Source organism: Leptonychotes weddellii, chromosome 3 (genome assembly GCF_054177405.1).
Source record: "Leptonychotes weddellii isolate Sample4059 chromosome 3, ASM5417740v2, whole genome shotgun sequence".
In the NCBI taxonomy this organism is placed as follows: Eukaryota; Metazoa; Chordata; class Mammalia; order Carnivora; family Phocidae; genus Leptonychotes; species Leptonychotes weddellii.
Window position 1 is genome coordinate 103,936,032 of NC_138371.1, and position 20,684 is coordinate 103,956,715.

The window sequence follows — 20,684 nt, forward strand, 5'->3', positions numbered from 1 at the left end:
CTGTGAGGTTTCTAACTTCTCAAACTGGTGGATGATAGTGCCTTCCATTGCACTGAGATCCTGCATTTGGTTTTGGAGCTATCATTTGGGGTGGAGTGGAGTGAATGGAGGTGTTATGAAGACAGTTGTAGACACCCATTTGTAGCTCAGAAGAAATCTGATCAGGAGATCCAACCTTGTGAGTTGCCTGCATATACTGCAGGTGGCCACCAAAGCTGAAGGTGTAGAGGAATTTGAAGGGGGAGGGGACTTGAATGTTGAGGAAATGCAACATTCCATGGTGAGTAGAGCAGGGTGAGCCTGCACAGGAAACAGACAAGCTGCCAGAGAGCTGGAAGTCAATGTGGTTTCCAGTCAATGTGGTTTCACAGAAACAAAGGGAAGAGTGTTTCAGGGCAGGAGAGATCAACAAAGATGCATGCTCCTAAAAAGTCAGGTAAAATGAGAACTGAAAAATGTCCCTTGGATTTAAAGACCTGGCAGTCAGTGGAACCTTAGCGGAGAGCTCTCTCTTGGGAGGCTGAAGAGAGGAGACGTTAGGCGGGAAACATTTGTGATGAGTAAGGTGGCAAAGAAACAAGGAAATGAAAGTAGCTGGAGGACAATGAGGGTTCAAGGGGAGAACTTGTTTTAAATGGGAGAATTCTGCTGCTGTAATAAGTTACCATACAATTAATGACTTGCAGAGGCACATAGTTGTTACCTTACCACCTTCTAGGTCTGCAGCACAGCTGAAGAATGGGAGAGGAGACCCCGGCATCACCGTTCCCTTTCATTTTTAGACCCTTATGGTGGCCTAAATGGGTTCCCCTCCTTTCAGTTTCATCTTTTTCCCATCCATTCTCCACAGCCTGAAGCCACATCAGTTGTCCTAATGTGCAGCCTACTCAAAAACCTCCAGGAGCTCCCCACTGCCTACCGAACAAAGCCTAGACTCTTTGATAGTTGACAAGCCCTCCATGATGAAGTGAAAAAATGTATTTCCAGGCTTCCTTTGCATTCTTTGACTCCGTGTGTGCATGTATGCAGGTGTGTGTACCCTAGACTTCCATGCTAACAAAATGGCTGTTTCCTGCTTGGAATCTGTCTCCATGTCCTGCTCATGCTTTGCCAGGCTTGGCTGTCTACTCCCCACTTTTTCTCCTGGTCGAAATCCTACTCCCATGTGGTAGGTAGCAGAATGCCACTTCCCCACCAAGATATCCATGCCTTAATGTCTGGGGCCTGTGAATGTTACTCCACATGGCAGAATGGACATTGCAGATGTGATTAAAGTTACAGACATTGAGATGGGGAGATTATTTTGTATTATTTAAGTGGGGCCCGCTGTAATTAAAAGGGTCCTTAAAGTGGAAGGGAACAGAAGGGAAGGTTGGATGCTACAACATGGGAGGGATTTGACCTGCAACTGGGTTTGGATACAGAGGAAGGGCCACGATCCAAGGAATGCAGTGGCTTCTAGAAGCTTTGTAAAGCCCTCGATTTATAGCCAGCAAGAAAACAGGAACCTCAGTCCTACAACCACAAAGAACTGAGTTCTGCTAACAACCCAAATGGACAGGAAATAGACTCCCCCTCCTAGAATCTCCAGGAAAGAATTCAACCCTGATGACATCTTGGTGTTAGCCATTGAGATCCATGTTGGACTTCTGGCCTCCAGAACTGTAAGAGAAGACATTTTTGTTGCTTTAAGCCACTAAGTCTATGGAATTTGTTGTGGCAGCAGGAGGAAACTGCTACACCCTCCTTCAGGGGGTTTCTCCTTCACTAGACACTTTCTAATTCACTGTCTCCAAGAAGCTGTCCTTGACTGTCTAAGTCAGAAGTAACCACTTTCCTTTCTTTTGAACTCCCTGCAGCACTGTGTGGGACTTCTCTCCTGATGGGAAATGGTCTGGGATCCTGGTTATTTGCAAACTTGTCCTAATTCTCCTGTTAGACTTCTAGCTCCTTGAGGTGAAGGAGCGCTCAGGATTTAGGTGCATATAGTAGCCACCACAGTACTTAGCCCCTTGCCTAGTAAACAGAAGCTGCTCAACAATTGTTTTTGATTTCACATAATGAACAAATGGAAATCCCTATAAAGATGGCAGACATAAAATAACCATAATAAGTATACCCTTTCCCTTCTTTTTTCCCTCATGTTAGATATAATTATCTGAACTTTGAAATTAGAAGCCATTCCTTTACTATCATCAGTAGCCCCAAACCATTTGAATATTTACCATTAACAGAAAATATTATTCCCATCACACAATTAATTTCAATTAGTTATATTTCATGCCTTTCCTCAGAAGCAGACCTTGGAACTTCAAGGAGTTGATAATAAGTGAGAATGGATAAAGAGACATGTTTACCTGTAAATGGCTGCAGATAACCAAGGTATTATTTTTTTAATATTGCTGATAATAATCAGTTTACATTCACACCAAACAGGATTTGGTTAACTTATAAAGGACTAAGTCCGCACTTTAATGTTTCTTTTCCAGGATGGAATTATGAGGGAGGGAAGAGTACAATAGTGAATATAAATTATATTTAGAATTAGAGAAAAATGAATTTCAAAAAAAAAGTTCCCCCAGATCAAGGGACACATTCATGCCCATCTATACCGAATGAATACCATGATGATAATAGCAAGGCAGACAGAACATTTATAGACTACTAAAAATCCCAAGATATGAAGCTACAGTGTTCAAATAATCACTGTAAAAGCATAAAGCAAGATTCAGATATTAGAGATGATTGCTCCCTTGACAATGGATGCATGAATTTCACAGATCCCAGAACTAGACATCTAAGAAGTCAAGAGGAAAGGAAAATATTTTCTGAACAGTGGAAGCTACACTAAAAAATCACAACTCAGAGCTAAACTAACAGATTAATTTTACATTGAGAGATCAGGATGATGGATTTTGGGGGCGCCTGGGTGGCTCAGTCGTTAAGCGGCTGCCTTCAGCTCAGGTCATGATCCCAGGGTTCTGGGATTGAGCCCTGCATCGGGCTTGCTGCTCGGTGGGAAGCCTGCTTCTCCCTCTCCCACTCCCCCTACTTGTGTTCCCTCTCTCCCCATGTCTCCCTCTGTCAAATAAAAATATAAAATCTTAAAAAAAAAAAAAAAAAGAATGATGGATTTTGTTTGGACCAGGCTCTTGCTGGTTTTTAAGCATGATACCCCCCACCCCCAGTATGCCTTTATTTAGCAGATAGTACACTATATATTTTTCAAAATGAATATGCGTTGAAGATCTCTGTAGCAAACATGCAACAACTCAAATACTGAATGTAGTTAGCTACTGATATCTAGAGAAATTTTAGATAAAATCTGACTAGGACGGGGAAGAAGTGGCAGGAAAACAGAGGAAGAAGCCAAGTACAATTGGAGCAGAAGCTCAGATAACGTGCACTCAGGGGACAAAGCAGGGGGAGAGAGAAGGGCTGAGCTCCCAGCAGGAAGATAATCAAGGAACACTGGTGCTCCAGCGACAGACAGGGCTGTTGGATTGTGGTTACCCACCCCATTACTGTAGAATTGTTCTTGGCCGATTTCTCAGTTTTCCTCTCCAGATTAAGTTTTAATTACTAAATGCACTAGAAATACTGCCTGAGCCCAAGTCCTTTTTTTTTTTTTAAGATTCTTTTTATTTCTGTGACAGAAAGAAAGAGAGTGAGAGAGAGAGCACAAGTAGGAGGAGTGGGAGAAAGAGAAGCAGGCTCCCCGCTGAGCAAAGAGCCCAATGTGGGGCTCAATCCCAGGACCCTGGGATCATGACCTGAGCCAAACGCAGATGCTTAACCGCTTAACCAACTGAGCCACACAGTCCTTTTGATTAGTGATCCCTAAAAGAAGGTCAAAAGTAAGAGAGGAGGTTCTTTGAAGTCCTCATGGAAGGTAACCAATGCTGTATCGCTATGTCCCCAAGACAGTGCCGGTCCCACGTGTGGTCACCATGTCTGAGCCCATTCCGATGCTGCATTTCCTCCATAACTAATAACCACTGAGTATTTGCATTTTAAAGGGAACCCAGGAGATGTAAAGCCTTTAAGATTCAAAGGACTGAATCTCTTTAGGTGGAATTTCAAGAATTAGAAATACTTTGTCATTCATTCATTTATCACATGTATATCGAATTCCAGGCACAGTGCTGGGCATTGAGATCATAATGGTGATGAGCAAACTCAGACAGAACCCTGTCATCATAGAAATTACCGCTCCAAGAAGGAGGAGGTGGCCCTAAATCAAAAACAAATGCATGATTAGAAACAGTAGTAAGTGTCATATCATCTAATTCCTCTAACCTGTTGGGCACAGGAGGCAGTCAGGGATGCTCTTCCTGAAGGAATGACATCTGAGAGCTAAAGGGTGAGTGGAAGGTAACCAGGCAAAGGGTAGGGCTGGGGTGGGAGCAGCATCCCTGGCCTGGGTACTGGAGAATTTCTATATGGGGGAGGGAGTGCTGGGCTAACGAGTGTCCTTTGAAGATGGTAGCCAGTCTACTCTTGCTGGAAGGACCCTCATGTTTTTCACCAAACAAACCCCCTCTTGGTGATGCTAATAGGAGTGATTTAGGGACCACAAAAGTTTACTTGGAGGGGCTGAAGGAGATGTTGGTGACCTGAGTCCCTCTCATGTCCCCCTTCAGCCTCACCATGAGGTAGAGGGAACTGCCAGGGCAACCTCTTTATCAGGCCCACAAAAACGTTCTAATTTTAACATCTTTTAAAATCAAAAGAAAAATATGAATGTAATGTCAATTATCAATTATATTTGCCTTTATACACATATACAAGGAAGGGGCCCTTGAAGGCAATGGTCACACCACAGCCACGGGAAGTGTCCGAGGCAGGAGGGCACAAGGGCGGGGAGTTGAAAGGAAAGGTTTAGAGGGCAGGCAGGGCCAGACTTCTGGGAAGGGTAAGGTTGCGGTTCTTTATCTACCTCAGAACAGCAGGCAGTCACTGAGAAGGTCTACACTGAGGACTGACGTGATTGTAAAAAGATCGCTCTGGCCACTGTGTGGAGAGCAGATGGTGGGGCTGGTCAGGAAGGAGCTTAAGCAGTCACAGGCCTCACAGAGGTGAGAGATGAGGGCGCTTCCTCAGAGCAGGGCGAGAGGGGTTTGCCGAGGCTGCCTAACAAATACCACAAACTGGGGGGGCTTAAACAGGAATGTATTGTCTCGTGGTCGGGGAGGGTAGAAATCGGAGATCAAGATGTCAATAGACAGGTTCCTAGTGAGGGCTGTGAGGGAGAATCTGTTCCAGACCTCTCTACGAGCTCCTGGTAGCTTCAGGTGTTCCTTGGCTTGTTGGTGGTCATTTTCTTCCTGTGTCTTCACATGGTCTTCCTCTGTATGTGTCTGTGTTCAAATTTCCCCTTTTTATAAGGACATATAATCATACTGGATTAGGGCCCAACCTGACCACCTCACTTCAACCTGATTACCAGTACAAAGACTGTATCTCTGAATAAGGTCACATCCTGATACTGGGGTTTAGGACTCCAACATATGAATTTTGGAGGGACACAACTCAACCCATAACGAAGAGTCAGCAAACCACGGCCCATGGGCCAAATCTAGGCCACTACCTGGTTTTATGTGGGCCCTGAGCTAAGAATGGTGTTTATATTTTTAAATAGGGGAAAAAGTCAGAAAAATAATAATATTTCATGATTCATGACTATTTTATGAATCTATAGTTCGGTGTCCATGAATAAAGCTTTATGAGAACACAACCACACTCATTCATTTACATATTATCTATAGCTGCTTTTGCCCTACACTAGACTGGAGTAGTTGTGACAGATACCATATGGCCTGTAAAGCCTAAATATTTGCTTTCTGGCTTATTACAGGAAAAGGTTGCCAACTGTCACCCCAGAGCCACAGCAGTGGGCATGGAAAAATTGGATGGGTACAGGGGCTGCTGAGGAGGCAAGATCAACAAAATTTGGCTTACATAGGGAATTTGGTTACATAGGGAATGACAAAGAGGGGGATGTCAGCGACTCCTGCTTTTCGGGTACCTCCCCCAGATATTGCCATAGAACTCAGGATATGCAAACACCTCCACAGGTCAACCAGGGTCAGTAAAATGACCCTGTGTTTGGACCTCTGTAAGAAATAAAGAACACTGGGGCCTGTGGGGGGACACATACCTCATCTAAAAGTTCACAAAGTCAATTTTTGTGAATACACAATGCTGGTGAAACAGAACACATCAGGAAACCAAGTTCAGGCTGACTTACTGGTTCACAACTCCTACTCGGCTTATAAGGTTGATGCGCAGAGTCCAGTTGGGCTTATAGGGAGAAAGGAGGAGCCTCACATCCGTTAAATCCCAGAGTTGCCTGTCTACCTCTGGGTCTAACCAACATCACATGCATCCCACCTTTTTTCTTTCCTGAAGGAAGCTCCTTTTCACCATCCGCTCTGAGCTCCTTTGTTCCCCAGGCCCACCTCTCCCTCCCTCCCTTCAGCCTGATTCAGCCTTACTGCACCCCAGCCTGTGTGAAGCCAAAGGAGAGAGGACTAAGCCCGCCTCACCTGTGAAGAGCTCTCCTCTTGTAGGGGAGACAAAAATGGAGGCGGTTTCATCTCTGGGTGAGATGAGCACACCAGGCAGGTGCAGGTGTGTGAGGAAGACTGGTCCTCACTAGGACCAAGGCAACAAGACTCTGAACAAAGGCCTAGACAGGTGGACCAGGACGCCATTCAGAGTAAATGGGTTATTCCCAACAGCCTCCCTGCTCCTCTGCCTGCCTGGTAGCATCTCCCTCCCCTCCGAGATGGGACCCAGGCTGGACACAGACAGACTCCCTGGGGTAACTGATGCCCATGGGCAGTTCTGCCATCCCAGGGATAGTCCACCACCCAGAACCCACTCCCGGGCTTCTCTCTGAGTCTTGTCTCCTGGATGCACTTCTGAAGCTCCTGGAAAAGAAAGGTATAAATGAATTACTAAGTGAAGGGGGGGAAGGAAGGAGAGACCTTACCCTGCTACTGTCAACTGCACTATGACGGGATTACTTTAGTCTTAGCTCATCCTCAGCACCCTAGAACAAGGCTGGCACCTAGGAGGTGATCCATTAATGTGATAGAACGATTGAAAGTAACTACTTTCTAATGGTGTGATTTCAGGTGCCCAGAAAGGTTGTGTGTATGTTGCAGATCTGTTTATTTTCCACATGGTTTTGATCCCTAGTACTTTTTCCCACTTGTTGCTCTGAAAGCTTCTATCACTCTGATTTAAAAGAGCTCCCCATCCTGCCACTTCCTCCACAAAACTTTTCCTGATCCTGGATTACAAGCCTATAACCTCTGGTCTGGGAGGCAGCTGAGTGCGCTGGAAAGAGCCAGTCTTTGGAGCCAACATATCTGGTTAGTTGTGAGATCTTGACCAATTTCATCAAAACTTTTCAGAGCCTTGGTTTCCTCATTTATAAAGCAGGGATTCGTATCCTTCTCACGGTGTCATTGGATCAAATAACACAATGTATGTGAAGGCCCTGGCATATGGTAGATGGTTGTTGAATAAATAAAATTTTTATCCAAGGAAAAATTTTGAGGAGCTGGAGCTTACCAAATCTCAAAAGAGTGAAAAGAACATCCTAGATGGAAGGATAAAGCCAACAATCTTTCGGCGAGTTTTCAGCCTAATGAATCAAATTATTAACATCAAATTGAGGGAGGGAAATGCATTTCTACAGAAGGTAATAGCACCATATGCTACCAATTATAGCCCATAGCTGTGCTTTCTTAGAAATCATGAACAGAAAATATAAATAGGGCATTTATGATGATTTTTAAGTAAAGCACAGTTGTGACCAACATCCTGTAGATACAGAATTGTTTTTTCATAAAACTATCCATATTAAACTCCACATGCTGTATATGCTGAAAAAAAAAAAAAACAAAACAAAGAATTTGGGGACTTTGAATGGAATTTCCCTAAACTTAGGAAGGAACGCCACAAGTCGAATATCATAACTAGCAGCTGTGGGATTAATTCTAAGCCTTTTTAAGGCCTGACAAGCATTTTGTTTGGCAAGGGTAGAGCAATGTGTTATGGTGGATCTCTAAAACTCGGGGTTCTGATTCAGGGATAACCCTACTTTTCCTTTAGTGCTGTTAGAAAAAGAGAAAAAACATAGGATTTACAGGTTAGACTGGAAATACAAAGATGACTTTGAACTTGTCGATATCCCATAATCTTATGTCGCCACTTCACCGTTTTTTTTGGTTTGCTTTTATGTTCCTCACAAAGTTAGCTGAACTGATCAAAGTCAAACCCTATCCTTTGCTAACACACGCACGCACACACATGCACGCAAACACTGGCCCTGTCTCAGCTGGAAACAAGAGGTCAGACGGTCTGCTCACCACAGCACGCTCTGTGAGGCCACACCCTGTTTGGTCAGTTCACACGCCCAGCAGAATGTGTCACTGAAAAACTCTGAATGTCAGGAAATTGAGACTATGGGTAAAGAGAGATGGCCAAATGATTTCAATTCCTTCCTCAAGAGAAGCAATTCCTGACACCATGAGGAATGCTCAGAGGAATTTGCTCTTTCACTTCCAGGAAACCGTTCTCCTATCTACTGGGCATTATCTCAAGCACCAAATGGGCTGACCGAGGACAAACATCAGTACGAGGGCCTCAGCCCTGAAAATTCCCTGGCAGTGCTGGACATTAATTTAAGATGCAGTCACTACATGTAAGTTCTACGAAAAAGCACAACTGGCAAGATGTGGATGTATGGGGTTTCGTTTGTGTGCAAAACAAGTACTTCTCTGCTGAACTGCAAATGAACTTCATATTTGCAGTTGCCTTCATTGCTCCGCTGCTAAATGCTAAACATAAACCTGGGCGGCGCATGTTACAATATTCTTTCAAATGCCCAGGATCCCATGATAGCGTAATGTTTAGTTTCTGTAGGTGTGCTATTTAGTAAAGTTGGATAGGACTGGATGTCAGCCAATAACATCCATTGAGCACTTTTGTGCCAAGGACTGTGAAGAGAAGGAACAGAAAAGACTGATGGAGAGAGCCCCACATACAAGAGAAATAATGACGGCAGCAACAGAGCCGTAAGAAGTTCAAAGTAATATGCCAACAGAGCAAGGGCTTGACTGCTCAGAGGGTATCAAACCAAAAGTCAGGGCTCAGTTGGAGTCTGAAGTTCAGATGAGTGCAGCTATGGAAAGCAAAAACGGGGCCCAGAAGGGGCAACTCTGGGGGGCAGCCTGTGTGGTCTAAACTTGGTGGAAACAAAATTTTTAAATAGTACCCAAAAATAAGGCTCAGAGAGCTATATAGTTTCACCTTCAAAATCTAGAAGGCAGAATTAGATATTTTTTCTTATTGTATTTTAAAATAAAACAATCTACTTCTGTTGAACTGCTAAGTTATTCTCATGTAAAAAAAACAAAGAAAAATTGGCTTGTGTGACGCTACACAGTTTGCTGACATTTGGTTTGAAGGCAGTTTGTTCTTAAACTTGTGGTACTTGATAGCGATGAGGCAAAAGGTAGAAACAAGTGGAATATTAATTTAAAAACTTGGGTTCAACCATGTATGCATGGCCCCCCCTTTTTTGTGGCAGTGGCCTAATTGAGTGACAAGTTAATGAAATTTAACATTTCCAGCAACCAAAATATTCACTAAGTCAATATATACAAATGACATTGCCTAATCACAGGTTTTTGTGAAAGTAAAGGGGCATCTTTCATCATGGCTTCTCGAACACAGACCTGAGTTTGGCAAAGCACCAAGGTGGTGAAAACCTGGAGGGCATCCTGGGCCAGGATAAAGAAAGCTCTGTTCACTTGTAATTCACAGACTGGGATGGAAACCCTCAAACAATATTTTCTATAGGTATAGTCTGGGGAGCTTGTTTAAAAAGTTCACTCCTTACCCAGACATTCTGAGTCCAAAAGTCCATCCAAAGTGAGGACTCCAGGAGTGTTCATTTTGGTTTTTATTATGGAAATTTTAAAGTATTTACAAAAATAAGGAGATTAGTATAATGAACCCTCACACATCCATCACCCAGCTTTAACACATGGCACCTCTTGTTTATCTTCTTGTATCTCCCCTCCATATTATTCTGAAGTAAATCCCAGACATCATTTTTTTCTAGAAATATTTCAAATCTTATCTTTAAAAGATAAGGGCACTTAAAAAAACAAACAAACAATAAAAGGCACCCAAATTAGAAAGGAAGAAATAAAATTATCTTCATTTACAGATGACATATCCTAAAAATACATATGAATAAAACTATTAGTCCTAATAGATTAGTTCAGCAAAGTAAAAGGATACATGAGCAATATAAAAAAATCAATTTTATTTCTGTACACTAGCAATGAATAATATGAAAATGAAATTAAGAAAAAATCCATCTATAATAGAATCAAAAAGAAGAAAATATTTAGGAATAAATTTAACCAAGAAGCACAAGACTTGTATACTGAAAACTACAAAATATTGTTGAAAGAAATTAAAGAAGACCAAATAAATGGAAATATGTCTGTGTTCATGGATTGGACAATTTAATACTGTTAAAATTTATCAACAGATTTAATGTGATACTGATCAAAATTCCAACTGTTTTTTCACAGAAATGAACAAGCTGCCCCTAAATTTCAATGGATCAGAATAGATAAAACAATCCTCAAAAGAAAAAACAAATTTGGAAGACTCACACTTCCCAATTTCAAAACCTACTACAAAGCTACAGAAATCAAAGAGGTATGATACTGGCATAAAATAGCCATAAAATAAATAGAATTAAGATTCCAGAAACAAACCCATACTTCTATGGTCAATTGATTTTTGATAAGGTTGTCCAGGTAATTCAATGGAGGAAAAATCGTCTTTTCAACAAATGGTGCTGGGACAACTGGATATCCACAGGTAAATCTCTACCTCACACCATATGCAAAATTTAACTCAAAATGGATCGACAACCTAAATGTAAGAGTTAAAATGATAAAACGCTAAGAAGAAAACATAGGTGTAAATCTTCATGACCTTGGATTTGGTAACCTTTCTTAGATATGACACCAAAAGCACAACCAACAAAAGAAAAAAATTGATAAATTGGACTTTATCAATATTAAAAGCGAGGCGCCTGGGTGGCTCAGTCAGTTAAGTGTCTGCTTTCGGCTCAGGTCAGGATCCCAGGGTCCTGGGATTGAGCCCCACATCGGGCTCTCTGCTCAGCGGGAGCCTGCTTCTCCCTCTCCCCGCCTTTCCCCTTGCTTGTACTCTCTCTCTGTCAAATAAATAAATAAAATCTTTAAAAAAATTAAAAGCTTTTGTACATAAAACAATAGTATCAAGAGACTGAAGATAGGGCGCCTGGGTGGCTCAGTCAGTTAAGCGCCTTTGACGCTGGTTGTGATCCCAGAGTCCTGGGATGGAGCCCCACGTCAGGTTCCCTGCTCAGATGGGGAGTCTGCTTCTCCCCTTCCCTCTGCCCCTTCCTCCTGCTGGTGTGCTCTCTCTCTCTCAAATAAATAAATAAAATCTTAAAAAAAAAAAAGAGGGGCGCCTGATTGGCTCAGGCCTTCGGCTCAGGTCATGATCCCAGGGTCCTGGGATTGAGCCCCACATCGGGCTCTCTGCTCGGCGGGAAGCCAGCTTCTCCCTTTCCCACTCCCCCTGCATGTGTTCCTTCTCTCACTGTCTCTCTCTCTGTCAAATAAATAAATAAATCTTAAAAAAAAAAAAAGGGAAAAGACAATTCACAATTCAAAAAAAGTGAAAAGAATGGAAGAAAATAATCATAAATCATATACTAATAAAATGATATACATAATAATACATCTAGAATATATAAAGAACTCTTATAACTCAACAATAAAGAGACAACACAATTAAAACACAAGCAAAGGATCCAAATAGATATGTGCCCCCAAAATATATATAAATAGCCAGGAAGCACATGAAAAGATGCTCAACAACATTAGTCATTAAGGAAATGTAAATCAAAACCATAATGAGATACTAATTGCCAATCACTAGGATGACTATAATAAAAAAAGACATAATGTTGGCTAAGGTGTGGAGTCCTCATACATTGTTGGTGAGAATGTAAAATGGTATAGTTACTGTGGAAAGCAGTTTGATAGTTCTTTAAAACATGAAACATTGAGTTACCATGACCCAGCAACTACACTTCTGGGTATATACCTAAGAGAAGTGGAAACAATGCTTACACTAAAACTTGTACATAGGGATATCTGCGTGACTCAGTCAGGTTGAGCCTCCACACTTGGTTTCTCTCACAGGTTGTGGGACTGAGCCCCACATATAACTTCCTGCTCAGCAGGGAGTCTGCTTAAGATTCTGTCCCTCTGCCCCTCCCCCACTCAAATAAATAAATCTTTAAGAAAAACTTGTACATAAATGTTCACAGCAGCATTATTCATAATAGCCAAAAAGTGGAAACAGTACGTGTCCATCAACTGATGAAAGGATAAACCAAATGTGATATATCCATTCAATGGAATATTATTTGACCGTAACAAGGAATGAATGCAGTCCTTATACATGTTACTACATAGATAAACCTTAAAAACATGCTAGTGGAAAAACCCAGTCACAAAAGTCTATATATTGTATGATCAATTGATACAAAATGCCCATAACAGGCAAATCCATAGGGACAGTAGATTACTGGTTGTTAGGAAACAAGAGAAAGAAGGGAAGGGCAAGTGACAACTAATGAGTATGGGGTTTCTTTCTGGGGTAATGAAAGCATTCTGGAATTGAATAATGGTGATCATTGTACAACCTTGTGAAAATGCTGAAACCACTGAATTCTACCCTATAAAATGGTAAATTTTGTTGTATGTGAGTTATACCTCAATTAAAAGAAAATATAACCATGGGACGCCTGGGTGGCTCGGTTGGTTGGGCATCTGCCTTCGGCTCAGGTCATGATCCCAGGGTCTGGGAATGAATCCCACATCGGGGTCCCTGCTCAGCAGGGAGTCTGCTTCTCCCTCTCCCTCTGCTCCTCCCCCCCTGTTAGTGCACGCTCTGTCTCTCTCTGACAAATAAATAAATAAAATCTGTAAAAAAATATAACCATGATGTGATTTTCACACCTAAAGAAGTTAACAATAATCCCTTAAAATCACCAAATAGGATCAACGTTCAAATTTCTAGTTTTCTCTTTAAAAATATGGCTTTTGCCCTCTGTTTGAATTAGGATTAAAGTCTATACACTGCAGTAGGCTAATATGCCTCAGTCCCTTTTAAGCCACCCCCTGTTTTTCTTTTTGTCTTCTTTTCCCCCCTTGCAATATATTTACTGAAGAAACCAGGTTAGATGTCCAGCAGAGTTTCCCACCATCTCAATTTTGCTGCTTGCATTCCTGGTACATTTTAACATTTTCCTATATCCCTTTTACATCATGTAAATTGGTGGTGGGACCAAGCTGCTTGATCAGGTTCAGATTTTATTTTTTGGCAAGATGAACATAATATACTCCCATAGTTAGCCACCTAGTATCAACTTAGTATGGTTGTTTCTCCTGTGTTGCATTAGGAAATGTTGATGCTCGATACCTAATCCATTACTGCATTAGGGGACGGCACAGTGGCGATATTCTATCATTCTATCTTCATTTATCAGTTGGAATTCTTTTATAAAGAGAAACCTCCTTGCAACAACTATTTGGTTCTCCTGAGGTTAGGTTCTAACAGGAGAGGGAGAATAAATGTTTGATTTTCCCCTTTATTTTGTCAGTTTCCAAAGGGATAAGTTGTTTCTCTAGCATTCTGTGAAAGTTACCCAGGAGTGTTTGGTTTGTTTTTGGTATCATTTGAACATACCAGGATATGTTTTGATCCACTGACATGTTTATTCTCACATTGTCCCATTTCAACCAGTGCATGCCGATTCACATTACCTCCTGAGTCCTTTTGAATAGCTTCTTTCTCTTCCTGTATGACAAGATGTTCCAGGTTCACCTTGCAGATTCAGGGAAGTTCCTTTTAAACAAGTCTTCTTGGTAGTTCTCCTAAGGGAGATCTAAGGACCACAGTTTAAAATACACAGACCTAGAGGCACCTGGGTGGCTCCGTCAGTTAAGCATCTGACTCTTGATTTCAGCTGGGGTTATGATCTCAGGGTTGTGAGATCGAGCCCTGCATTGGGCTCTGCACAAGGCATGGAGCCTGCTTAAGATTCTCTCTCCATTTCCCTCTGCCCCACCCTGCCCTCTCTCTCTCCCTCCCTCTAAAAAAATAAATAAATAAAAATAAAATAACAGACCTAAGTAGTTTGTCCAGCTTCAGCCCATGTTACTTATTCTTAACAAGATCATTTATGTTTTATCTAATGACATGCTTGTCTGGGTTAATTAAAGGGGGTCATGTTAGTAGTGGATGTTAGTTAGTAGTTAGTTAGTGGTATCAGTGAATACCATAGAATTATAGGGATGAAAGTTCTCATATTTATCTCTCTTTTTCTGGGGAGAAATAGATCCAAACTGGGCATCAGCAACCCACCACACCTATGCCAGAGGAGATGGCATAGGAGATGGTGACGATGATGCTGATGATGTCAACAGTAAAAGGTACCTGTTATTCTGAGCCTGCTGTGTGCCCATCGCCATGCAAAGGGCTTTAGAAACATGATTTCCCCTAAGTCTTCACGTTGGCCCTTTCACATCACCCCATTTTGCAGACAAGGAAACTGAAGCTGATGTAGTCTTTGTTTGCCTCTTTGCAGACACGTGTCCCAAAGCAGCCTTCAGTCCCTTCAAGGCCAGTGTGGGGGGAGGCCCCCACAGTGCTCCCAGCCATGTTGGAACCCCTAGCCCCATAGTTAGGCTGACCTTGGTGTTAGAAAAAGATGTTTGATATCAAAGAGTTTGAAGTGAGGATCCTCTGAGATCATTACATTTCGGGGTGGGGGAGGTTTACTTTAGTGTAGTTAACATACAGTGTTAGATTAGTTTCAGGTGTACAACTCTGTACATCACCCCGTGTTCATCATGATAAGTGTACCCTTTAATCCCCATCACCTATTACTTCCCCCATCCCTTTGGTAAACATCAGTTTATTCTCTATAGTTAAGAGTCTGTTTTTTGGTTTGTCTCTTTTTTATTTTGTTCATACGTTTTGTTTTGTTTTTTAAGATTTTATTTATTTATTTGAGAGAGAAAGAGGAGCAGAGGGGGAGGGAGAGGGATAAGCAGACTCCGCACTGAGCACAAAACCTGTTGTGGGACTCGATCCCAGGACCCCAAGATCATGACTTGAGCTGAAACTAAGAGCCCGACGCTCAACCGACTGAGCCACCCAGGTGCCCTCATAGGTTTTGTTTCTTAAAGGAATTTAAGAATGAATGAATGAATGAATGAAATCATATGGTATTTGTTTTTTTCCGACTGGCTTATTTTGCTTAGCCTTATACTCTCTAGCTCCAAACATGTTGCAAATGGCAAGATTTCATTCTTTTTAATGACTGAATAATATTCATATATATATATATATATATATATCTCACATTTTCTTTGCCCATTTATTTAATAGACACCTGGGCTGCTTCCATACCTTGGCTATTGTAAATAATGCTACAATAAACATAGGGGTGCACACATCATTTCAAATTAGTGTTTTCAGGGGTTTTTTTGGGTAAATACCCAATAGTGGAATTACTGGATCATAAGGTAATTCTATTTTTAATTTTTTGAGGATACTTCATACTGTCTTCCACAGTGGCTGCACCAGTTTGCATTCCCACAACAGTGCACAAGAGTTCCTTTTTCTCCACATCCTCACCAACGCTTCTTGTTTCTTGTTTTTTTGTTTTTTTTAAAGATTTATTTATTTTTAGAGAGAGAGAGAGAGTGCAGAGAGGTGAGGGGCAGAGGGAGAGGGAGAGAAAGAATCATGAGCAGTCTTCCTGCTGAGCATGGAGCCCGATGCAGGGCTCAATCTCACCACCCTGAGTTCATGACCTGAGCTGAAATCAAGAATCAGACACTTAACCGACTGAGCCACCCACACACCCCTATTTCTTGTGTTGTTCATTTTAGCCATTCTGACAGGTGTGAGGTGAAATCTCATTGCAGTTTTGATTTGTATTTCTCCGATGATGAGTGATGAGCATCTTTTCATGTGTCTGTTGGCCATCTGGATGTCTTCTTTGGAAAAATGTTCATGTCTTCTTGCCCATTTTTAAATTGGATTTTTTTTTTCTGGTGTTCCATTCTTTATATATCTTAGATACCCACCTTTTATCGGATATGTCATTTGCTAACATCTTCTCCCATTCAGTAGGTTATCTTTTAGTTTTGTTGATTGTTTTCCTTTGCTGTGCAGAAGTTTTTTATTTTGATGTAGTCCCAATAGTTTATTTTTGCTTTTGCTTCCTTTGCCTCAGGAGACATTATCTAGAAAAATATTGCCACAGCCGATGTCAAAAAGACAACTGTGTTCTCTTCTAAGATTTTTGTGGTTTTAGATCTTTAATCCCTTTTGAATTTATTTTTGGGTATGGTGTCAGAAAGTGGTCCAATTTCATTCTTTTGCATGTGGCTGTCCAGTTTTCCCAACACCATTTGTTGAAGACACTGTCTTTTTGCATTGATTAATTGACTGTATAATTGTGGGTTTATTTCTGACTCTCTATTCTGTTCTATTGATCTATGTGTCTATTTTTGTGCCAGTGACATACTGTTTTCATTACCCAGCTTTGTGGTAGATCTTGAGCTCTGGGATTGTGATACCTCCAGTTTGGTTCTTCTTTTTCAAAATTGCTTTGGCAATTCAGGGTCTTCTGTGGTTCCACACAAATTTTAGGATAATTTGTTCTAGTTCTTTTTTCTTTTTTTTTTAAAGATTTTACACATTTGTTAGAGAGAGAGAGAGAGAGAGCACAAGCAGGGGGAGTGGGAGAGGGAGAAGCAGGCTTCCCGCTGAGCAGGGAGCCTGATGCATGGCTCGATCCCAGGACCCTGGGATCATGACCTGAGCCGAAGGCAGACACTTAACCGACTGAGCCACCAGGCATCCCAGTTTGTTCTAGTTCTGTGTAAAATGCTGTTGGCATTTTGATAGAGATTGTATCAGATGTGTAGAATGCTTTGGGTAGTATGGACATCTGTTCTTCTGCTCTGTGAGCCTGGACTATCTTTCCATTCGTTTGTGCCGTCTTCAATTTCTTTCATCCGTATTTTATAGTTTTCAGAGGACAGGTCTTTTACCTCCTTGGCTAGGTTTATTCCTAGGTATCTAATTATTTTTGGTGCAATTGTAAATGGGACTGTTTTCTTAATTTCTCTTTCTGCTACTTCATTATTCGTGTATAGAGAGATGTCATCACATTTTATTTTATTTTATTTTTTTGAGATTTTATTTATTTATTTGAGAGAGAGAATGAGAGAGAGCACATGAGAAGGGGGAGGGTCAGAGGGAGAAGCAGACTCCCTGCCGAGCAGGGAGCCCGATGCGGGACTCGATCCAGGGACTCCAGGATCATGACCTGAGCCGAAGGCAGTCGCTTAACCAACTGAGCCACCCAGGCACCCGAGAGATGTCATCACATTTTAAAACAGAAGTTTGTTGGCTCAAATAACTCTTCTGTGGGTAGGAAGTATGGGAAGGTATTTTGAGGCCCAGGTACAGCCCTGCTTCCATTTCCTCAGCCTGCATCACAAGAAGAGGAGTCAGAGCCTCGGTTTTCCTGAAAGATGACAACATTCCCTGATGTCTGACTACTACCGAGGAGAGGCACCCCCACAGTTTTTAACACTCCTTCAGTATCTGTGGTCATTACTGATTTTTACCTGCCCTTTGTAAGAAATTACATTCATTATAAAAAGCATCTTAGCAAATCAAACTTTGCTAAAACAGCTAAATAGTAATATGACTCAAGTTGACAGTGCCTTTCCCCATGTATGTATGCAGATGCTACATTCATGTTGTTGAACTGAATTTGCTTCCCACAGAAATTAAATATTAAAGACAGGAAAGCAAGATGCAGTGGGTGATATCAAGGAGTCAGGGAAGAAACCCTCCACCTCTGCAAAAATCATTCCAAGAAATAGTGAACATGGGCTAAAAAGTATATGGGACACTCTTAACTAAAATCAAGTTTATGGGGCGTCTGGGTGGCTCAGTCAGTTAAGCATACAACTCTTGGCTTCTGCTCAGGTCATGATCTCAGGGTCCTGGGATGGAGCCCTGGTTCCCCTCTCCCTTTCCCTCTGCTCAAGCACTTTCTCTCTCTCTCTCTCTCAAACAAACAAATAAATCTTACCAAAAAATAAAATAAAATCAATCTAGGCTCAGGACATACGGGCAAATGGCAGCCAGCTGGCAGAAAGAGCTCAGAGGGCTTAAGGAATCAGGAAGTACAAGAGGAATGTTTTCAAAGTGGAAACTGCGTTTTTCTGTTTTGCTTATCTATATTTTCTGATTTTTCTCTCAGGAGCTAATGTTGCCTCTGTGATCAGAGAACAACAGCAATAAACTCCTCTTGGGAAAACTGAAAAGGACGTGCCAAAGGAGCTGAGGGTTCAGGCTGAAGGGGCCTGCAGCCATGTCCAGGTCCCAGAGTTGGCAACTGTAGGCTCAATCCTCTTCATCCTCTGCCTTCTTAGTACATTCAAGGAGTTGAGGTGACCAAAAAAGGTTGGGGAACTGGAAACCTACTTGAGTAGGACTTTCTTTGTTTAATGATCAACATTGTGGTTGTGAGTTTTTTAAAAAATACTGCTGCCAGGCCCTTCCCCCAGAGGCCCTGCTTCAGTGAGTCTGGGGTGGGGTCCAGATGTTATTTGGAAACTGCCCAGGTGAGAATTATTGTTTGATGGGGATGGAGTTTCTGTTTGGGAAGATGAAGTTCTGGAGATGGACAGTGGTTGTGGTTGTACAACTTTGTCAATGTACTCAATTGTCACTGTCTTGTACACCTACAAGGAGTGGAATGGTAAAGGCTGTGTTATGTATATTTTACCACAATAAACACCCCCTCACACACACCTCCCGTGATCACTCCCTGCAGCCAGTGTGAGGACCAGGGTTGAGACTCTGGCTCACCCTGTGTCAAGCCCCAGGTAAATTCCTTACAGGATTTTTCTCATCCGATCCTCAGGGCAACCCTATAGGCAGCTACTCTGAGCAACTCCATTTCATATGAAAAGGAGGCTCAGAGGCCTTAAGTGGCCTAAAGTCTCACAGTTAGTAAGTGGCCAGATCCAAATCCATGTTTACAATTTACTAAGTGGACTACAATCTCACTGCCATTAAAACTAACCAGAGGGTGACAATCAGCAGGGACCTTTCATCTCAAGTGACTTTAATAAAGTTAACAAGGACCTTTCTCCCTTCCTCCTCCTCCTTCTCTTCCTCTTTCTCCCTCTTCTCCTTTTTATTAAACACACTGTATTCATCCTGAGCTTGGAACAGCTTCCAGTTGAGTTTTACAGCTGGCAAAGCAGGAGCCACTTATCATGCCTTTCTGTACCGTGGGCCAAGGTTGAGCTTCACTGAAAACTATGCAATATATTTGCAATAAATCTACTTTTGTTTTGGTGCCACTGCAAATACTGAGGCTCACACCAAAAGTGAGGAATTTGAAGATTATTATTTTTAATAGCCAAGGCTATCACGGTAACGACGAGATACTAGCAAATCGCCCAGGCCCAGATGGGAGGACAGTGGAACATGGAGGGAGGGAACAGAGAGGAACTGAGGCAGATGCCTCCTCTTCTGGTCTGGGTTCTTGAGCAAGTGTTGTTTTCCATCAGCCTGCACTTTGCCATCCCCCTCCTTCCAGCTCCCTGGAATTCAGAGTGATTGTTGAATCTGGCTGGCAGAGCTGCGGGCTTGGGGGAGGTTCCAACGCTTACATGTTTCAGAAATGAATTTCAGCAGAACAGCTATCTCTCAGTCTGGCTAAGCAGGGCTTTTGCATCTTTTTTTAAATTTTTTAATTTTTAAATTTTTTATTTTTTTTTAAAGATTTTATTTATTTATTTGACGGAGAGAGACACAGCGAGAGAGGGAACACAAGAAGGGGCAGTGGGAGAGGGAGAAGCAGGCTTTCCGCCGAGCAGGGAGCCCAATGTGGGGCTCGATCCCAGGACCCTGGAATCATGACCTGAGCCAAAGGCAGACGCTTAACGACTGAGCCACCCAGGGGCCCCTGCATCTTTTTTTTTTTAGAAATGAACTTCTTAGTCTGGGGAGCCGGTGGATCCCTTCTCAGAATATTTTCTTTTCTTTTCTTTTTTTTTAAGATTTTATTTATCTATTTGACAGAGAGAGACACAGCGAGAGAGGGAACACAAGCAGGGGGAGTGGGAGAGGGAGAAGCAGGCTTCCCGCGGAGCAGGGAGCCAGATTAGGGGCTCGATCCCAGGACCCTGGGACCATGACATGAGCCGAAGGCAACGCTTAACTTACTGAGCCACCCAGGTGCCCCTCAGAATATTTTCTAATGCATGAAATAAAATACATATGATTACAAAGGAAACCAATTTTATTGAAATATGATTATCAAATACTTTAAAAATCTGATGATATAGTAACACATGTTTTTCTCTACCCATGCATTAAGATCCGATGGCAGATCTAACAACTTCCATAGTGAAGAAGTAGTAATGACCATAAATGGTATTTCAAGAATAACTACAATTGTCATGTGATAG

The 20,684-nt window shown here is 42.0% G+C and overlaps 1 protein-coding gene across 2 annotated transcripts in view; it reads left to right on the forward strand.

Moving 5' to 3' along the window:
* LOC115942883 (uncharacterized) overlaps window positions 1–20,297 on the forward strand; it is a 28,198-nt gene extending 7,901 nt beyond the window's left edge. For both annotated transcript variants that reach the window (XM_081814718.1, XM_081814719.1), the window contains 4 exons: window positions 2,295–2,382; window positions 8,584–8,719; window positions 10,626–10,755; window positions 18,461–20,297. In XM_081814718.1, coding sequence (XP_081670844.1) covers window positions 2,364–2,382; window positions 8,584–8,719; window positions 10,626–10,755; window positions 18,461–18,481 — 306 coding nt within the window. In that variant the 5' untranslated portion in view covers window positions 2,295–2,363 and the 3' untranslated portion in view covers window positions 18,482–20,297. The remainder of the gene's footprint in view (window positions 1–2,294; window positions 2,383–8,583; window positions 8,720–10,625; window positions 10,756–18,460) is intronic.
* Window positions 20,298–20,684: the final 387 nt, after the last annotated feature.